At 38.4% G+C, this 14,936-nt stretch overlaps 1 protein-coding gene across 1 annotated transcript in view; it reads right to left on the bottom strand.

The window, feature by feature from the left end:
• The window catches only part of MAN1A1 (mannosidase alpha class 1A member 1), a 154,339-nt gene that overhangs the window by 77,794 nt on the left and 61,609 nt on the right, over positions 1-14,936 (bottom strand). The window contains exon 4 of the mRNA XM_054194409.1: positions 14,294-14,374. Within this exon, the coding sequence (XP_054050384.1) occupies positions 14,294-14,374 (81 nt within the window). The remainder of the gene's footprint in view (positions 1-14,293; positions 14,375-14,936) is intronic.

The following is a 14,936-nucleotide window of genomic DNA, read 5'->3' as shown; positions in this document are numbered from 1 at the left end:
AGTGGTAGTGCCATGCCCTGAGAAAGGAAAGTTTTCCTTTTCCCTGCTGTTTTCACACAAAGTGCTCCAGACAGCCAAGGGGCTGTGTTTTCATGAAGCTGTGAGTGAAAACTCACAGAGTTACAGAATGGTTGAGGTTGGAAAGGACCTCTGGAGCTCATCTGGTCCAACCACCCTGGCTCAAGCAGGGCCGCCTAGAGCCAGTTGCCCAGGATGTGTTTAGATGGCTTTTGAATATCTCCAAGGATGGAGACTCCACAACTGCTCTGGACAACCTGTGTCGTGCTCAGTCACCCTCACAGTAAAAACGTGTTTCCTCATGTTCAGAGGGAACCTCCTACATTTCAGTTTCTGCTGAAAGTTTTATACAAATGTTACACATATATTGTGGCACAGCATTAGGGCATGTACAGGGCAGTGTCATAGTATAGTCCTAAGTGAATTTTGTCCAAGCTATAGCTTCAGTAGACACTGGAAACTACTTATCAACATGAATCTCCTCTTGTAATGTAGCAGTGTCTTCCTTTAGAAAGAAGCAAGAAGTAAACTCATAATAACAACAACAAAAACAACTAATAACTAGCGAACTACATGCAATGCGGGTGACAAAAGGATTAGGGCAAGGTACAAAGCAGGATGAGAATCCAAACTGTCAAGTTTGAACACCAAAGTTTTAAAACCAAGTCCTGACGTTGGGCATAAAATCACAGAGTTCCAGGCTTTACACAGTCTTCCTTAAACACAAAAAGCTTAAGGAGTCTCATTTGCATTAAAGTTTACTCTAGTGTCCTTTACCAGAGATCCTCTGTTCCTCTTCCTGCATGGGCAATTCCACTGACAATTAATTTCATGTGTTCATGGATACAAGAATAATAAATTAAAAACTACTCATTTAGAGTGTTTCTTCTACTCTTTAAATATGTATCAGATATAATGAGTATTCACTGAAAATTAACGTTGTATGTTAAGGCTGTCCCATATTTAAACAGTAAAGCGTTTCTTTTAATCCTTATACTAGGATTGAAGCCGACACAGGAATTTCCAGATTTTGTGATCTCAGATACTGGAAGCATCATAAATATCTTAAAAAGTAAAATGATCACAAGTACAAAGACAGTGCCAACCGTCCCTCTGTTAGATTTACAGCACGGATCACTTAGGAACAAGCCATTTGATCATAAAACTCTCTCATTGATCTTTCTCTGGGCACCAGCAGCTACAGACTCCTTCTGCTTCACTTTTATATATAAGGAAAAGGAACCAAGGGTTTTATCTGTTCCAGCCCTAACGTTTCAGTGGTCTTTCAGATTACAAGTAAATATTGATGACTGTCACTACCACTAACATCATAGAAACTACTTCTTTCATTTGTTTTGGTAAATTCCATTAAAAACAATGGGATACAGAAGGTGCCATTTGGGTAAATTCAGCCCGGGGTTTGCAACTGTGCAAACAGCTTAGCTGGACTCCATGACAGGTGAGTTTTGTAACACTACCAGTGGTGCTGATGCATTCCTAAAAAGTTATTTTTCAGGGGAGAGCAACATGTTAAAATTTAGCATACTCTGCAGGTTTCTCCCTCCACAAGACCTCAAATGGCTTTTTCTGTAACTAATGTAACAAGAAAAAACTTCTTTTGTATAGCAGAAAAAGAAGATGATGGCTTCTTAACTCAGCGCTTTCTTTCTTATGGTTGAGATTTCTCTGAAAGACAACAGTCACTGACTTGTCTGATGAATAACGGACATATCCAAAATGAGTCTAAATAAAGTGCTTGTGTATTTTCCTTAAATTAAATATAAGAAATGTGAACTCTCTTCTAGTTCTTTTTATGTAAGCCAAACGGCAGGCTTCAAGAGAGAAGAACTCTGATTTAAGAAGCTGCTTTTATGTTGCAAGTTAAATCATCAGGCAGACTAATTCAATTCCTTTCTGTTTACTGTAAGACTATTTCTCTTACTGGACAAGCCATAAAACTAAAGTGACTGAAATACAAGGAGGCAAGCAGACATTTCCAATTCTTAAGAGTCAGAAACAAGTGCTCTGACTGAAGAGCAGTGCTGCCAGCAAGTAATAAATTTATGGGAGATTCAACTGCTTCTCTGAATTCCCTGCAGTTAAAACTTTTTTTAGAGTTAAACCTCAAAATCATTCCTATAATTAAACAGCCATAAGATGTTCTCCCCAAAGATTAACATTATTTTTGAATGCAGCGTATATTTGGAGGAAATAATGGTTAGAAGTAGTCATAAATATTTCAAGTATGCATATTAGCATATACAGGTATCATTACGTTGCTTTTCATTCCCCCGTTGGGAGCAGGGGAAAAGAAAAAAAAGACATGACAGTCACGTAAACTCTCTCTGTTTTTACCAAAATTCATGACAGGGCTTTAGTGCTTTTACCGTTTGACCGAACACTTCACATAGCCGTTCCTAGAGAGAATACTTCAGAGGTTTCGCTACATTATTTTTATATTTAATGGTATGTTAATTAAAACATGATAGTACCTTAACTGTAATTTCAAATTGGAATTAGATATAAAAAAGGTCTTAAAAATATGATTTAGAAAAGGGGCATTTTAGCACCAGCTGCACTCATCACTTCTACCACCAACTGTCATAGTCCGTCAAGAGAAAACAGGTTGAGCAAGGAGGAGTTCTCGCTATCCCCGTAAGTCTTTACTTTTGGCCTTGGGTCAGTTAATAACCATATTAACTTAACACACAACCTTTGAGCAAATCAGAAAGACTGATGGCATTTAAGATCGGAGTAAGTCTGCCCAGACGTGCCGAGCACCATCCCCACAGTCTCCTGCAGCTGTGTGGCAACGTTTGCCCAGAGCATCTCAGCAGTTATTGATCTTGCCTGGAATCAGGAAGATTATTTGTTCTTCCCTCTAGAATATAAATGCAAATAAAAGCAACCCTGGAGAAAAAAGACTGAGCACAGACTGAAGGATGTTTGTAAGAGGCACCCTACAAGCAGCAAATGCTGATGAGAAGGTTTGAGTTATTCACTGGTTTTGCATGATAAAGAGAAAAAGATGGAAACTGTCTGTACACTATGAATAGTGTTTTTAAGAACAAGTTGGGGAAAATAGCATCTTTTAAGAAACAGCATTGTGAGCTGCTGACTTTGTTCTGCAGCTGTTGGTTTGAAGAAAACAAAAAAGAGTTTTCAAAGAAAAATGGAAGAGAATGAAGTTCACAGCATATCCTTTTCACATGATGATCCTGAGGATCTACTGGACTGCAAAATTATCTAGTCGAGCTTGCAAAAATTAAGGACAACTTGCCCCTTAAGGGACAACATGACTTTAAAGCACTAACTGGACTGAACCAGCTTCCAAAAATGACTGGTGTTGTTATTTTGCTTAGCCTGCAAAAGCAGATGACTGCCTAAAGGCTGAAAAAAGAAACAAACCAGACACATCTAGTTCTTCAGATTAACTAGTTACAGAGCCTTTTCGGTAGTTCAATGCATCTGAATCACAAGGAACAACGGAACTGGCCCTTGATGCCAGAAGGAAGATTGCTTTCTGTTAATTGAAGGTTGACTCTACTCCAGTGACACTGCTGCTGGAATGATTTTCCTTGTTTGCTTTAGAGTTTCGTCAGTTTACATAAGGTTGGTTTTTTTGGATGTTAAAATAAGCTTTTGAGCCTTCATGTATCTGAATGACAAGAGTCCCCTCATACTATACTGTCTTAACTATCTACTATTTGAAGGAGTTATCAAGGTCAGGTGGGTTAACATAAGGAAGCAAAGGTGTTAAGTAAAAAATATCAGAGCTGAACACATCAAACAGAATCCAAGTTCTTCAGAATATTTTACCACCTCCTGACCTCTCTTATATCTTACACTTTACAGAAAATTAAACAGTAAGATAGCTGACCATCTAACATCTGTGGGAATACAAAAGTATATTACTTGTTGACAAAAGACTTGCAATGTAAGCAGTGAGCTAAGAAACTGGATCCGCTGTTTAAATATATCCTAAACTATTTTTCCTTGAGGAAAGAAAGCAAGATTTGTATGAAACACTGTCACTATATACTACTCCTCTTTTTCACTTTTCAAATATTCATGGAAGTGATTTTGTTCATCCTCTTCCCAGTCCTTGGCTTAAGAAAAGTTTGCAGTTTACCCATTTCTCTGCACTTAGCCCTATGCAAACTGAACCCTTATATTCACTGATTTGAGGAAAACAAAGATTTGTCTTTCAAATGCTTCGTGACAGCTCTGATTAGGGGCAAACACCTGCCAAAAACCCAAATTCCCCTTGGCATCCGTTGTGCTGGAAGTGGCACAGGATTTTTCATGTGAACATCTTTTCCAAATTCCTTCTCAATCATTTGCACATAGGGTGCAAATACAGTCTGCATATGGCAGAGGCAAGCGTTTGGCACAGGAGAGACAGGAACTGCACTCATTTATCAACCACAACATTTATCAACATTATTCAACTCTTGCATTTCTACAAATAAACGGCACACAAATCGCATGTGGATTCCTGCAATTTCCAATGGATCTGGTAAAAAGCCCCCTCCTTATCTTTCCTTTCAAATCTTTCAGATTTATGTTGTTCGAAAAGCGCAAGCAATAGATCCTGCCAAAAAAAAAAAATATTCTGGCCAATTAGCACTCTCCATAAATTGATCCCAAGAGTTCATGCAAACTTAAAGCCATTGAACCTTGTTTGTATCTGTTTCAGATTTGATCTGCTGAGCAAGATGTACTGCTAATTCCAAAGGAGACTAAAAGGGTATCTATTTCTTCTGCAGCAAAGATGCCATTATCTGTTCCTATTGCTGAAGTCATGAAGGGCATGCAAGAACAGCAATGATGTCTGCGTCTGATTTTAGGCGTTCAATTTGCTCAATGATTTTCAGTTAGCTTGAAGCAGCAGGACTTGTCCTGAGCACAAAGTGGTGGTTTGTAACAAATCTCTAATCTGATCCTTCAAATGGCAAATTGGATGAGGAAATTTGCCAATTTCATCATAAATTTCTATTCACTTGGTTCGTATTTAAAGTACTTAGAATTAATTAATGCTTACATGTTCTTTAATAGAAGCAATTTAAGTTTTTGCAAAAATATACAAAAGTAGAAGCATTCTTTGCTAAAGTCATATTTGGGAACCTTAGTAGTTGACAACAGAATGAAAAACACGGGAATCTACTGGATGGTTTATGCTTTTATCTTCTCTAAGCTAATAAGGAGAGGACATTATCATCTACTTAACTCTTGACTTAATGAAAAATGACGTCTGGATCAGACTGTCTATGGAGACAAAGCACAAAATGGAATCTTACATAAACTAGCTAAATGTTGTGAAAGATTTAGATGAAGAAATGAAGAGTTACTCCATGCCCAGAGTAAAATGCAAGTATACATTATTTTTACCTGTACTTTTTCTGGGAAAAAATTCAGTTTGATGATTCAGTAACATTTACTACTTATCACCTAATTGAATTTTTATAATACATCTACAGAGAGAATATACTTTCTCAAATATTTTACATAGCCTGGAATTAAAGGGGGGCAAATTAATGCTGATCTATTCCTACTGTCAGCACTGACTTGAGATATTTTTAGGTTGCTTTCATTTGCAGAAAAAAGTCAAATTCTGGGCTGTAAAATTATACATAAGGATTATTCTTTAGATATGGATAGTATATTTGCAAGAATCTCACCACTGCTTGCAAATGGCTCCACAGAACCCTATATTTAACCATACGTTGTACATTTTCAATTAAATTTGCAGAACAGAACAATCCCACTAACTCTTCAGGCAATATGTTTTTACTCTCCTTTTATTCTTCCTTATTGTTTCAATTGCATTTAGTGCTGCAAAATGACAGAACTGAACACTGAGATAAATGAAAGAGACAAATGTCTTGGAGACTGAGTTCCTTTGCAGGTGCATGGTGACTCTGGACAGACTGTTAATAGCATAACATTTCTTCTGTATAGCATATTAACCCACATGCAAAGAATCCTTCTTTTGGGTCTATCTAGAGCTGCTGCGCAAAAGGAAAGCCCCCACACTAGTATTTCTGGTAGACATGCCCTCTCCAACTGTTCTGTAGAACCACACTCAAGCAAAACTGCAGGAGCTGGTTGAGAGCCAAATCCTCAGAACAAACAAACCAGCTCCCTCTCAGCTGCTTGAATTCTACTTAATAATATAGCTCACAAGCTCATGTCAAACACACCAGCTGTTACAATCACAATCAGATATTACTTAGCTCTCATTATCATCCATTCTCCTTTCCAAAAGTTTACCAGCTTTAGCCCCAGACTACAGTAGTCTGGAGGCGAGCAGGGATTTCAGTTAAAATTAATGTAATGAGCAATAGAACTTTTTGGTTTAGTTATTTCTAAAGTCAACAGAGGAATGCAAACACATGTCAAATAAGTTTGCCATGGGAGAAGCCAAATTATTTTTTTGTTTTGAAAAAACTCCAGAAAGAAATGCCTTTCAGTTATATAAAAAGGAAACAAACCACTAAAAGCGAAGAATGTGGTTATGTACAGGTCAGAGTTCTAAACTCATGTTTCTCAGACCAAAATCAGGGCCCTGGCTCCTGGTTTCACACTAGGCTTAGTTGTGGCAGCTGCAGCAGGCTATCACCATAGCTGCTCTGTCCCCCTGCTGCGGATATTCGTGCCAATGACAGACATCTCAAAGAGAAACCTACCCACTGGTGAACTCCGGCAGACAGCAATTCACTGAATCAATGTAAATTGCCACTATTTTCACTTTACATTAGTAGAGTAGCCCGAGGGTCTTTATTATGAGGCACAAAAATTGCTGGTGATGGCAGCTGACTGCGTGCCTGGTGTACAGATGGCAGAGGCTCCACAAGGCTTCAGGTACTTGAGCTGAGTAAGAGTGCCCAGTCACGGTATCAGCAACTCCAAAGCAGAGAGGGAAGAGAAGGAAAACCAAGAAGCAAAATTTGAATTAAGTGCAAGGCTGAAAAATCAGCATTTCTGTTACCCTTCTTTGATGTTTCCTCAGCATTATGTGTGGGGCCATCTTGAGAGGCAGAGCTGTGCAGAGCATCTCAGCAAGTAGCATTGGGAAAAAGGGGACAGAAGTATTAGGAACGAGGAAGCTTCTGGAGTACAGGGAACCTGTTTAATGGAGATGGGTTTCATCAACAGCGACAGTATAATTGCACCGCAGGAACTTAAGAGACAGAAATAGAAGACTGAAGAGCAGTCTGCTTGGAACAGCAGAAGAACAGTCTACATCAAAGAAAATCTTAGGAGTCAAGGTTATCTCCAGAATGTGAATCCACAGGGATGCTGTAGTACATTTTGATGCGACTAGCGCAGAAGAGAACAGTGTTAGATCTATTAAAGGTGGTGAAGAGACTGAAATACTAATGGGGATTACAGACTGTGATTGCGGGAAACAGAGGAGATTTTAAATCCTTCTCTGCCCCCGAGTAGGCTGTTAAGTGCTACATCAGAGCAGATATAAACCATGCTTTTATACACTGTAATGACAGCTGCTTGCAGAAACTCAGAGTCTATAAGAGAAAAAGTAGCTCTTGACTTATAGTTTGACATATTACTGTCTAAGAGGGGCCGCATGCTCCAATTCAACATGCTGTTATAAATGAAAGGTTGACCTTGGTAATGTTTAAGTTTGGAAAGAGAATCAAGAAGACCAGCTGAAATGAACTTAGAAAGGAACAGACAAATGGGTAAAATGCTTGGAGATGACCTGGGGAATAACAGATGAGGTTCAGAGTCACGAGATTCTCAAATCAAAAGATTCAGATAACTTCTATCTTCTTTTGATATGACAATAAAGAAGGTAATTAAAAGCAAAAGTACATTAAAGTCCGATTAAGGAATACAGAAACTGATAACGTCTGACAAGTTCAATGAAAAACTATTAAGTCAGGCTAAAAGTAATTTTTGAAGAACAAGTTTTTGAAGTTAAAACGAAAAACAACAAAAAGAGAAACATGAAGCTTGCTAGAGAGCCAGGAGGAACAATTAAGACACGTCTGTGTAAAAGAGCACAGTGCACGAAACAAAGCCATTGCAGAAAACCTAAATTTGCCCCAGTGTTCCGTCTTGAAGAGCCCAGACAGGTTCCCATGTAAGGAGATTCTTAAAAGGACAAGCCTAATGCACTGTCCCAATATTGAAGCTGGACTAGATGACCTCTTGAGGTCCCTTCCAAGCTGGATAACTCCAGGATTCTATGAAATATGGAAGGTTAAAAAAATTATAAATTGATAAAAATGAAACAAATCATCAAGATCATTTCAGAGCTCTAAAGGAACTAAAACATGACACCACTGAAGTACTGATGTATCACTTAAAGTGGCAGCAGATGGATGGTAGGTGGCAAACAGGACCCAAATCTGAAAACGGGGCTGCAGAAAACTACAGGCGATTGCAGTCTTCTAGTTTCTACCAAACAGGGAATTCTGCTGCCAGTCTGTGAAGATGCTTAAGGAGGAGTTAAGTGGTATTCACGCAGAAGTGCTCAGGCTGATACAGTATGCCTGGAGTTTCAAACAGCATTAGAAATCAAGCTTCCAAGACATAAAAGGAAAAGTCCTCTTGTTAATTAGTGTCAAGTTAAGTGAAAGGAAGCAGGAGATAAAACATGTAGTCAATTCTCACACTGGAGAGATAAGATCCCTAAGGCATCTATACTGGAACCTAAATTCCTCATTTGCAGAAACAGGCCAGTACCTTTGTATGGGTGACAAACTTCACCCTCCTACTATTGAAGATTTCTAAATGATGAATTATATTTTTTTGTGTTTACAGAATTCAAATATTCTCTATGAAGGGAGACCTCTATAAGAGGGGGAGAGTCAGATGGAAATAGCTACAGCTAAATTCTGGGGAATGTTTTAGTGGTATATGAAGTCAGCAATGTTTTGTGGTCAGCCTGGCAAAGGCAGCTCTAGATCAATAGCATCTGCATCATTATTTCATGTCTGCTCCTCATTAATAAGACAGCGCTGCCATCACTGATGGATGGTTGCTTTAAATGGGCAATGATTAGGTCTGAAGTCAGACAGCAGGCCAAGATCAAGTGAGGTTGAATAGTGGCACTGCAACTCCTATTCTAAATGCAGATATAAACTAATTAGGTGATATGTCATCACTCTTTTTCTCCCTTCTTTTTTTCTTTTTTACTTCTAATTAACAGTTGGTAAAGAGTAACAGATGAAACTCAGAAAGTCCAACATTTATTATTGTGAAGAAATGTTTCTTGTGGGTTTTTTATTCCTTCATCCTGATCAGGATACATTCATGTTCCTTCAAACAGGATATACTGCCAGAGTAAAAAAATGGAAAAAAAAAAAAAAATATAGAAAGCTCTCCATTTCTGCTTCATGCTGTAGAGAGAAATGGCAGTATGAACACCATTATCAACTTTTTTTGACTTCTTCCAGTGAAGATAACTATCTTTAGTCCTAGAAAAGAGAAGGTTATATTATGCAGAAAGAACAGCTGCTGAATTCAAATATTTTAACTCTGGGGAAAAAAAAAAATTACTCATCCCATTCAAAAAATGGAAGAGCTTCAAAGGAATCTGGGAACTTACCAGCTGGATCTGAAACTCACATGCTCCTCATTCACTTCAGAGCATTTTGGATTTACTTTTTTGATACTCATACAAACAGCAGTTATTAAAAACTCCTTTTATTTCTGCCTATGCAATGTATTTCCTGACTGTGGAACCAATCTTCAAGTAAAACAGTCCCTTTTTTACACAGCTTTAGTACCTATAGGTACTTTAACAGTACCTATAAGAACCAGCTATCAGTAAACCAGAAGAGCTAGTCAAATCAGTATTTAGGGTTGTATATTCTCTACAAGCAGTGCCATACACTTACTGTGACTTTCAGCACCAGTATCACCGTTATTCCCAACAGTGAAGATTACAGTGCTCAGAAATAATCACAGAATCTTCATGGTTGGAAAGGACCCTTAAGATCATCGAGTCCAACCAAAAAACCTACAATCTCTGCCCTTCAGATCATGCCCTGAAGTGCCAAATCTAGACGCTTCTTAAATACCTCTAGGGATGGTGACTCGACCACCTCCCTGGGCAGGCTGTTCCAGTGCCTGACTACTCCTTCAGTAAAGTAATTCTTCCTAATATCTAACCTAAACCTCCCCTGCCGCAACTTCAGACCATTTCCTCTGGTCCTGGCATTATTCACCCGGGAGAAGAGGCCAACACCCACCTCTCTTATCCTTAACACGGGCCCCAGGGAGGCAACAGACCTCCCTGTGGGAAGGGTCCAGCCTGCATATAGGACCCTCCGTTCCCCTCAGAATGTTTGTCATCCCCACGAATTCCAAGAAAGGTCTTAGCTGCTGTTAGAGGACACAGTGTTGTCCTTCTCCAAAAGTTAACAAATTATCTCCTTATATGACTACATTTGGAAATGTGCTTTAAGCAAGGGGAAAAAAAATATCTGGGTCTGCAGAACAGGGAATCTTGTTGCATTTAATACTCCTGACCCTTGGTATACCGGAATTTTACATCAGACTAGTAAGTACCACAAAGCACTTGTAAAACAAATCTCTCCTTTACTAGACATCTTATTTTCCAGTACAAAACCAAAAACCATCACATACCATGTTGCTTAGAAGAGGAATCATGTCTACTAATGAATCCAGGTTTAATTTAAACAAAACAATCAGGAAAGTTTGCAAATATATCTGTCCTGTTCCTATGGTTTAAACTTACCATATTACAGGCTTCTCCAGATGCTTTCATACAAACAAACAAAAAAATCAATACTAGCACTGCTTTAAAGGAGCCAGGTTTGTTTTTAGTAATCCCTTATAGCCACTGACTCATGGAAAGAAAACAGGGAAGCACTCATATGAACAAGTGTTCATATATAGTATTACTATGAGGGACTTAAAGAAAAAAAAAAGAGCAGTCCTTAAAAAGTTACTTAATTTGAAATCAAATTTTCTGGTGTTTGTAGCTGTTTTACAAATGAAGTTTGATATTTGACTGGAATTCTTTCTAGCTTGGGTTTAAATAGCAATCATAGAATAAATTTTAAAAAGTTACTTAAAGTGTATTACTGTTCTAGCACTTTTAGGCATTTTGTATTAATTCTAGTAAGACAGAAATTCTAGGAAGTTTAATATAATGCATCTCATAGCTCTGTTCACAAGTAAGCAGCACACACTGTTATCAAGAGGCAGAGTATTCAATTTGTTCATTTTTAAAATTATTCACTTTGGTGCCTTTATCTAAATGAACTATTATGTGAGCAGGATGTTTTAGGAACTAGTCCGTGTGATAGGATATTCTTTAATCATGATTAGTTAGACCTACAAATGATTATGGAACATACAATATGTTGCAGCTTTGGATCATTACCCATGGAAATGTAATTCAGAAGTACAAACAATAATTATTTCCATCACTCCTTTTACTGAAACATGGCTTTCTTTAATTAGGACACTGATAAGTGTGTACAGCAAATACAAGATTTTTAAACAGTTAATCTGATAAAGAATAAAATGAGCTTTTAAGTGAGAAAGCTTAATCCTCCAAACAGCCTGCACACAGGTTGTTCCACCTCCTTAGGAACGCCCACTAATATAATGGACTAAAGGCTGATTAAAGATGTTTTTTCTGTGGTGGCAGCCAGCCTGTGGGGCCTTGGGTCCTTTCCACAGCTGTCACAGCACCAGAGAAGGACAGACCCAGGCAGCATGGGCACCCTCACACCGCTGCATGGCTGCTCTGTCCTCTGACCGGCCACATCCCACCCCTACTACAGGCACCAGCCGGCTACTGTTTCAGTGTCCAGTACCTAAAGGGGGGCTTACAGGAAGGATGGAGAAGGACTCTTTACCAGGGAGAGTAATGATAGGACAAGGGGGAACGGTTTCAAACTGAAAGAGGGGAGATTTAGATTGGATATTAGGAAGAAATTCTTTACTGTGAGGATGGTGAGGCACTGGAACAGGCTGCCCAGGGAAGTTGTGGATGCCCCATCCCTGGCAGTGTTCAAGGCCAGGCTGGATGGGGCTTTGAGCAACCTGGTCTAGTGGGAGGGGGTTGGAACTAGATGATCTTTAAGGTCCCTTCCAACCTAAACCATTCTATGACTTAGGAGACAAATTGGGAAGTTTCCCCAAATCTGATAAAGGCAGAGCACAGGGAGTTGCAGTCTCCAAGCCACTAGGACAACTGTTAGCTTAGGAACATCATTCTGTCTTGGATAGCAGATGTCTACCACAGAGCACAAAACCCAGTGGCAAGCATGGACAGTGTCCTTCCCAGCCTGCAAGAGCTCAGGACCCTCCTTAATCGTACACGTCATCTTTGTGTTTAGGGGCCCATTTTACTTTCGTTAACAATTTTAATTTCATTAACAATATCATTACACTCATTTTTAGAACAGACATTAGCATCCAGTGTCACTAATGCTCCACTGCAAAGAGTTCCACTTAATTATGCATTGAGTCAAATACCTCCTTTTGTTTTAAATATTTCCTCATTTCATTTGTACAACAGGGTTTTATTGGAACACAAGTATTGCTATGCATCTAGTCCAAGAGGTGGTGGTAAAACTGCCTCTCTAAAGGTGAAGGAATGCCTGAGAAGCAATGGCTAGGTGTTATTTAGGAGAAACTATCTGCACTGATTGAAAATGAGCCTGCACATTAACAGACACAAGATATAAACCATCAACATATACATGAAATCAACAGCACTGATGACAAATGGTTCGGGCATTTCTTGGCAGACAACTGCCACTTGATGTAAAGGCTCACGTGCAGTCCTCTACCAGCTTGTTGTCTGCCAAGAAGCATCCTCTGCTTCCGTCAGAACTGCTTAATTAAAATGTAGCAATAGGTTATACTGGAAAAGTTCATGCCTGTTTGCAAGGAGCAGATATGCAGTGAAAGATAGAACTATTTAATCGCAGAAGGAAGAGCTTTCCATTCTAGACACCCTTAGATATGCTTATTTCTGGTTGCTGAGTTACTGTAGGAGGACAAGTGATTTCCTTCAAGAGTTGAAGATGAAACATTAAGTAAACCAATATTTAGTAAAGATAAAGAAGCCAGCTACCAAGAACCTCTTGATTTTTTTCCTTACTGGTAAGGGCGAATTTTAAATGGGTCTAAGTGTAAAATTTTCTTCCAGAAAAATCTAAGACAGTTAAAACATGAAAAACTGTATATTTTAAAACATTAATGTATTTTCAATACCACCTACACTCACGGTAGGACCATGGGAAATAGATAGGTACAATAAAAATGTCAGAGGAACGTTGCCTCCTTATAACTGCTTTGTCAGGCCCATGACCCAATAGTACCTGCTAAGACAGCTTTAGCATAATGCTAAATTTTAACAAAAAACAACATGCACACCATGGAATTTAAGTTAATTTAAAGTGACAGGTTCAAAACAGGGCTTTACCTACTATTTGGGAAATTTACATATGAAAGAAAATTACACACCTTTAGGGTTTTGTGGAGTTTACACCAGTAATTACTTTGGATTTAAAGAAATTCAATGATAAATTCAACTTATGGATAAAGAGTATTAACTTCTGGTAATCCTATAATAAAATACTATGATAATCCAGAGATAGGAACAAGAACTTAGACTAGGAAGATTAAAGACTTTCCAAGTGCCAAGCTAAAAATTTAAAATATCACAGTACCACTATAGCCTTCTCCAAATATATCACAGAAATAACTGCATTAGTCAAAGCCCTTAGTTGAAATTGCTTCTTCATCCTTTCTAGAAACCATGACAGGCAATAGAGATTAATGGGATACTAACGCTTTAGACATTCACATATATAGGTTTAGCAGTTACCTTTTTGGTCTTAACATGTCTTTTCCATGTGAGGCCAACAGAAGTAAAGTTTATAGGAATTAAAGAATATACTGCAAACTAATCAGTGAAGCAGGAACCTGATGCACCAAATCTACCACTACCATGGCATAGGAACTCCATAATTACACACTCTGGCATGAAGCCTGGTAAAAATGCACTGGGTATGGTTTCAACTCAGGGAAAAAAAAAAATAAAACCATTTAACACTTACATCAAGTAATAACTTCAAGACTTATACAAAGCAACAGTGATAAAAGCAAGAAAACACATTGGACAGGTCTCTGCTGCACAAGCCATTTTTAAAGTTCTAAACAAGTTTAATTTAGATAAATAAGATTATTAAAATAAAGTTACCTACTTATCTAGATGATGATATTTTAGATAAACCATGTGGAAATGTCTTACCTCTTCTCCTGAAAGATAGTAAGCTGAAAGGAGTCCACCGACAAAACGGATGTTCACTTCAAATACTGAAATTTCAGCGTTCTGTTGAAATAAACAAACATAGTTTTATCCCGATATTTTTCTGTACAGTTTTGTTTGTTTATTTTTGTCTTTTTTATATATATACATGCAGGTATTAAGTGACAACAGCTGTAAATGGCAAAACACAGAAGACACAGGGAAAGCCGACATAACTGAACTTAAGAGCATTTTAAAGTATTTCCTTCTCTTCCTCAACTAAGCAAAATATCCTATTATCCTCATCCTTTTTAACTTTTTATCTCTTCCACTTGGACATAAGGCATTCTCTAAATCCACATAACTAAGTACTTCCTTGCAAATGATTCAGTGCTCACACACAAAAAGTGCTCTCGGACCACGTCTCACACTACCTCACCTCACACCATCTCTTCCTAGACACCGTATGACAAGTTCTTGATCAGAATGCCCAAGAGTTTTCCTACTTCAGTCTAAATGGACATTATTGTAAAAGGGGACGTCAATTATATGTTAATGATAAAAATGTAATCATGACGCGTATTTACTAGGAAGCAGATGATCTTTCACCGTCACTGCCAGCCCTTCCCAAGCTGGACTGGCCAAA

Source organism: Rissa tridactyla, chromosome 3, assembly GCF_028500815.1.
Source record: "Rissa tridactyla isolate bRisTri1 chromosome 3, bRisTri1.patW.cur.20221130, whole genome shotgun sequence".
NCBI classification, from domain to species: Eukaryota; Metazoa; Chordata; class Aves; order Charadriiformes; family Laridae; genus Rissa; species Rissa tridactyla.
Note: the sequence above shows the minus strand (reverse complement) of the source record. Positions and strands in the feature narration are given on the sequence as shown.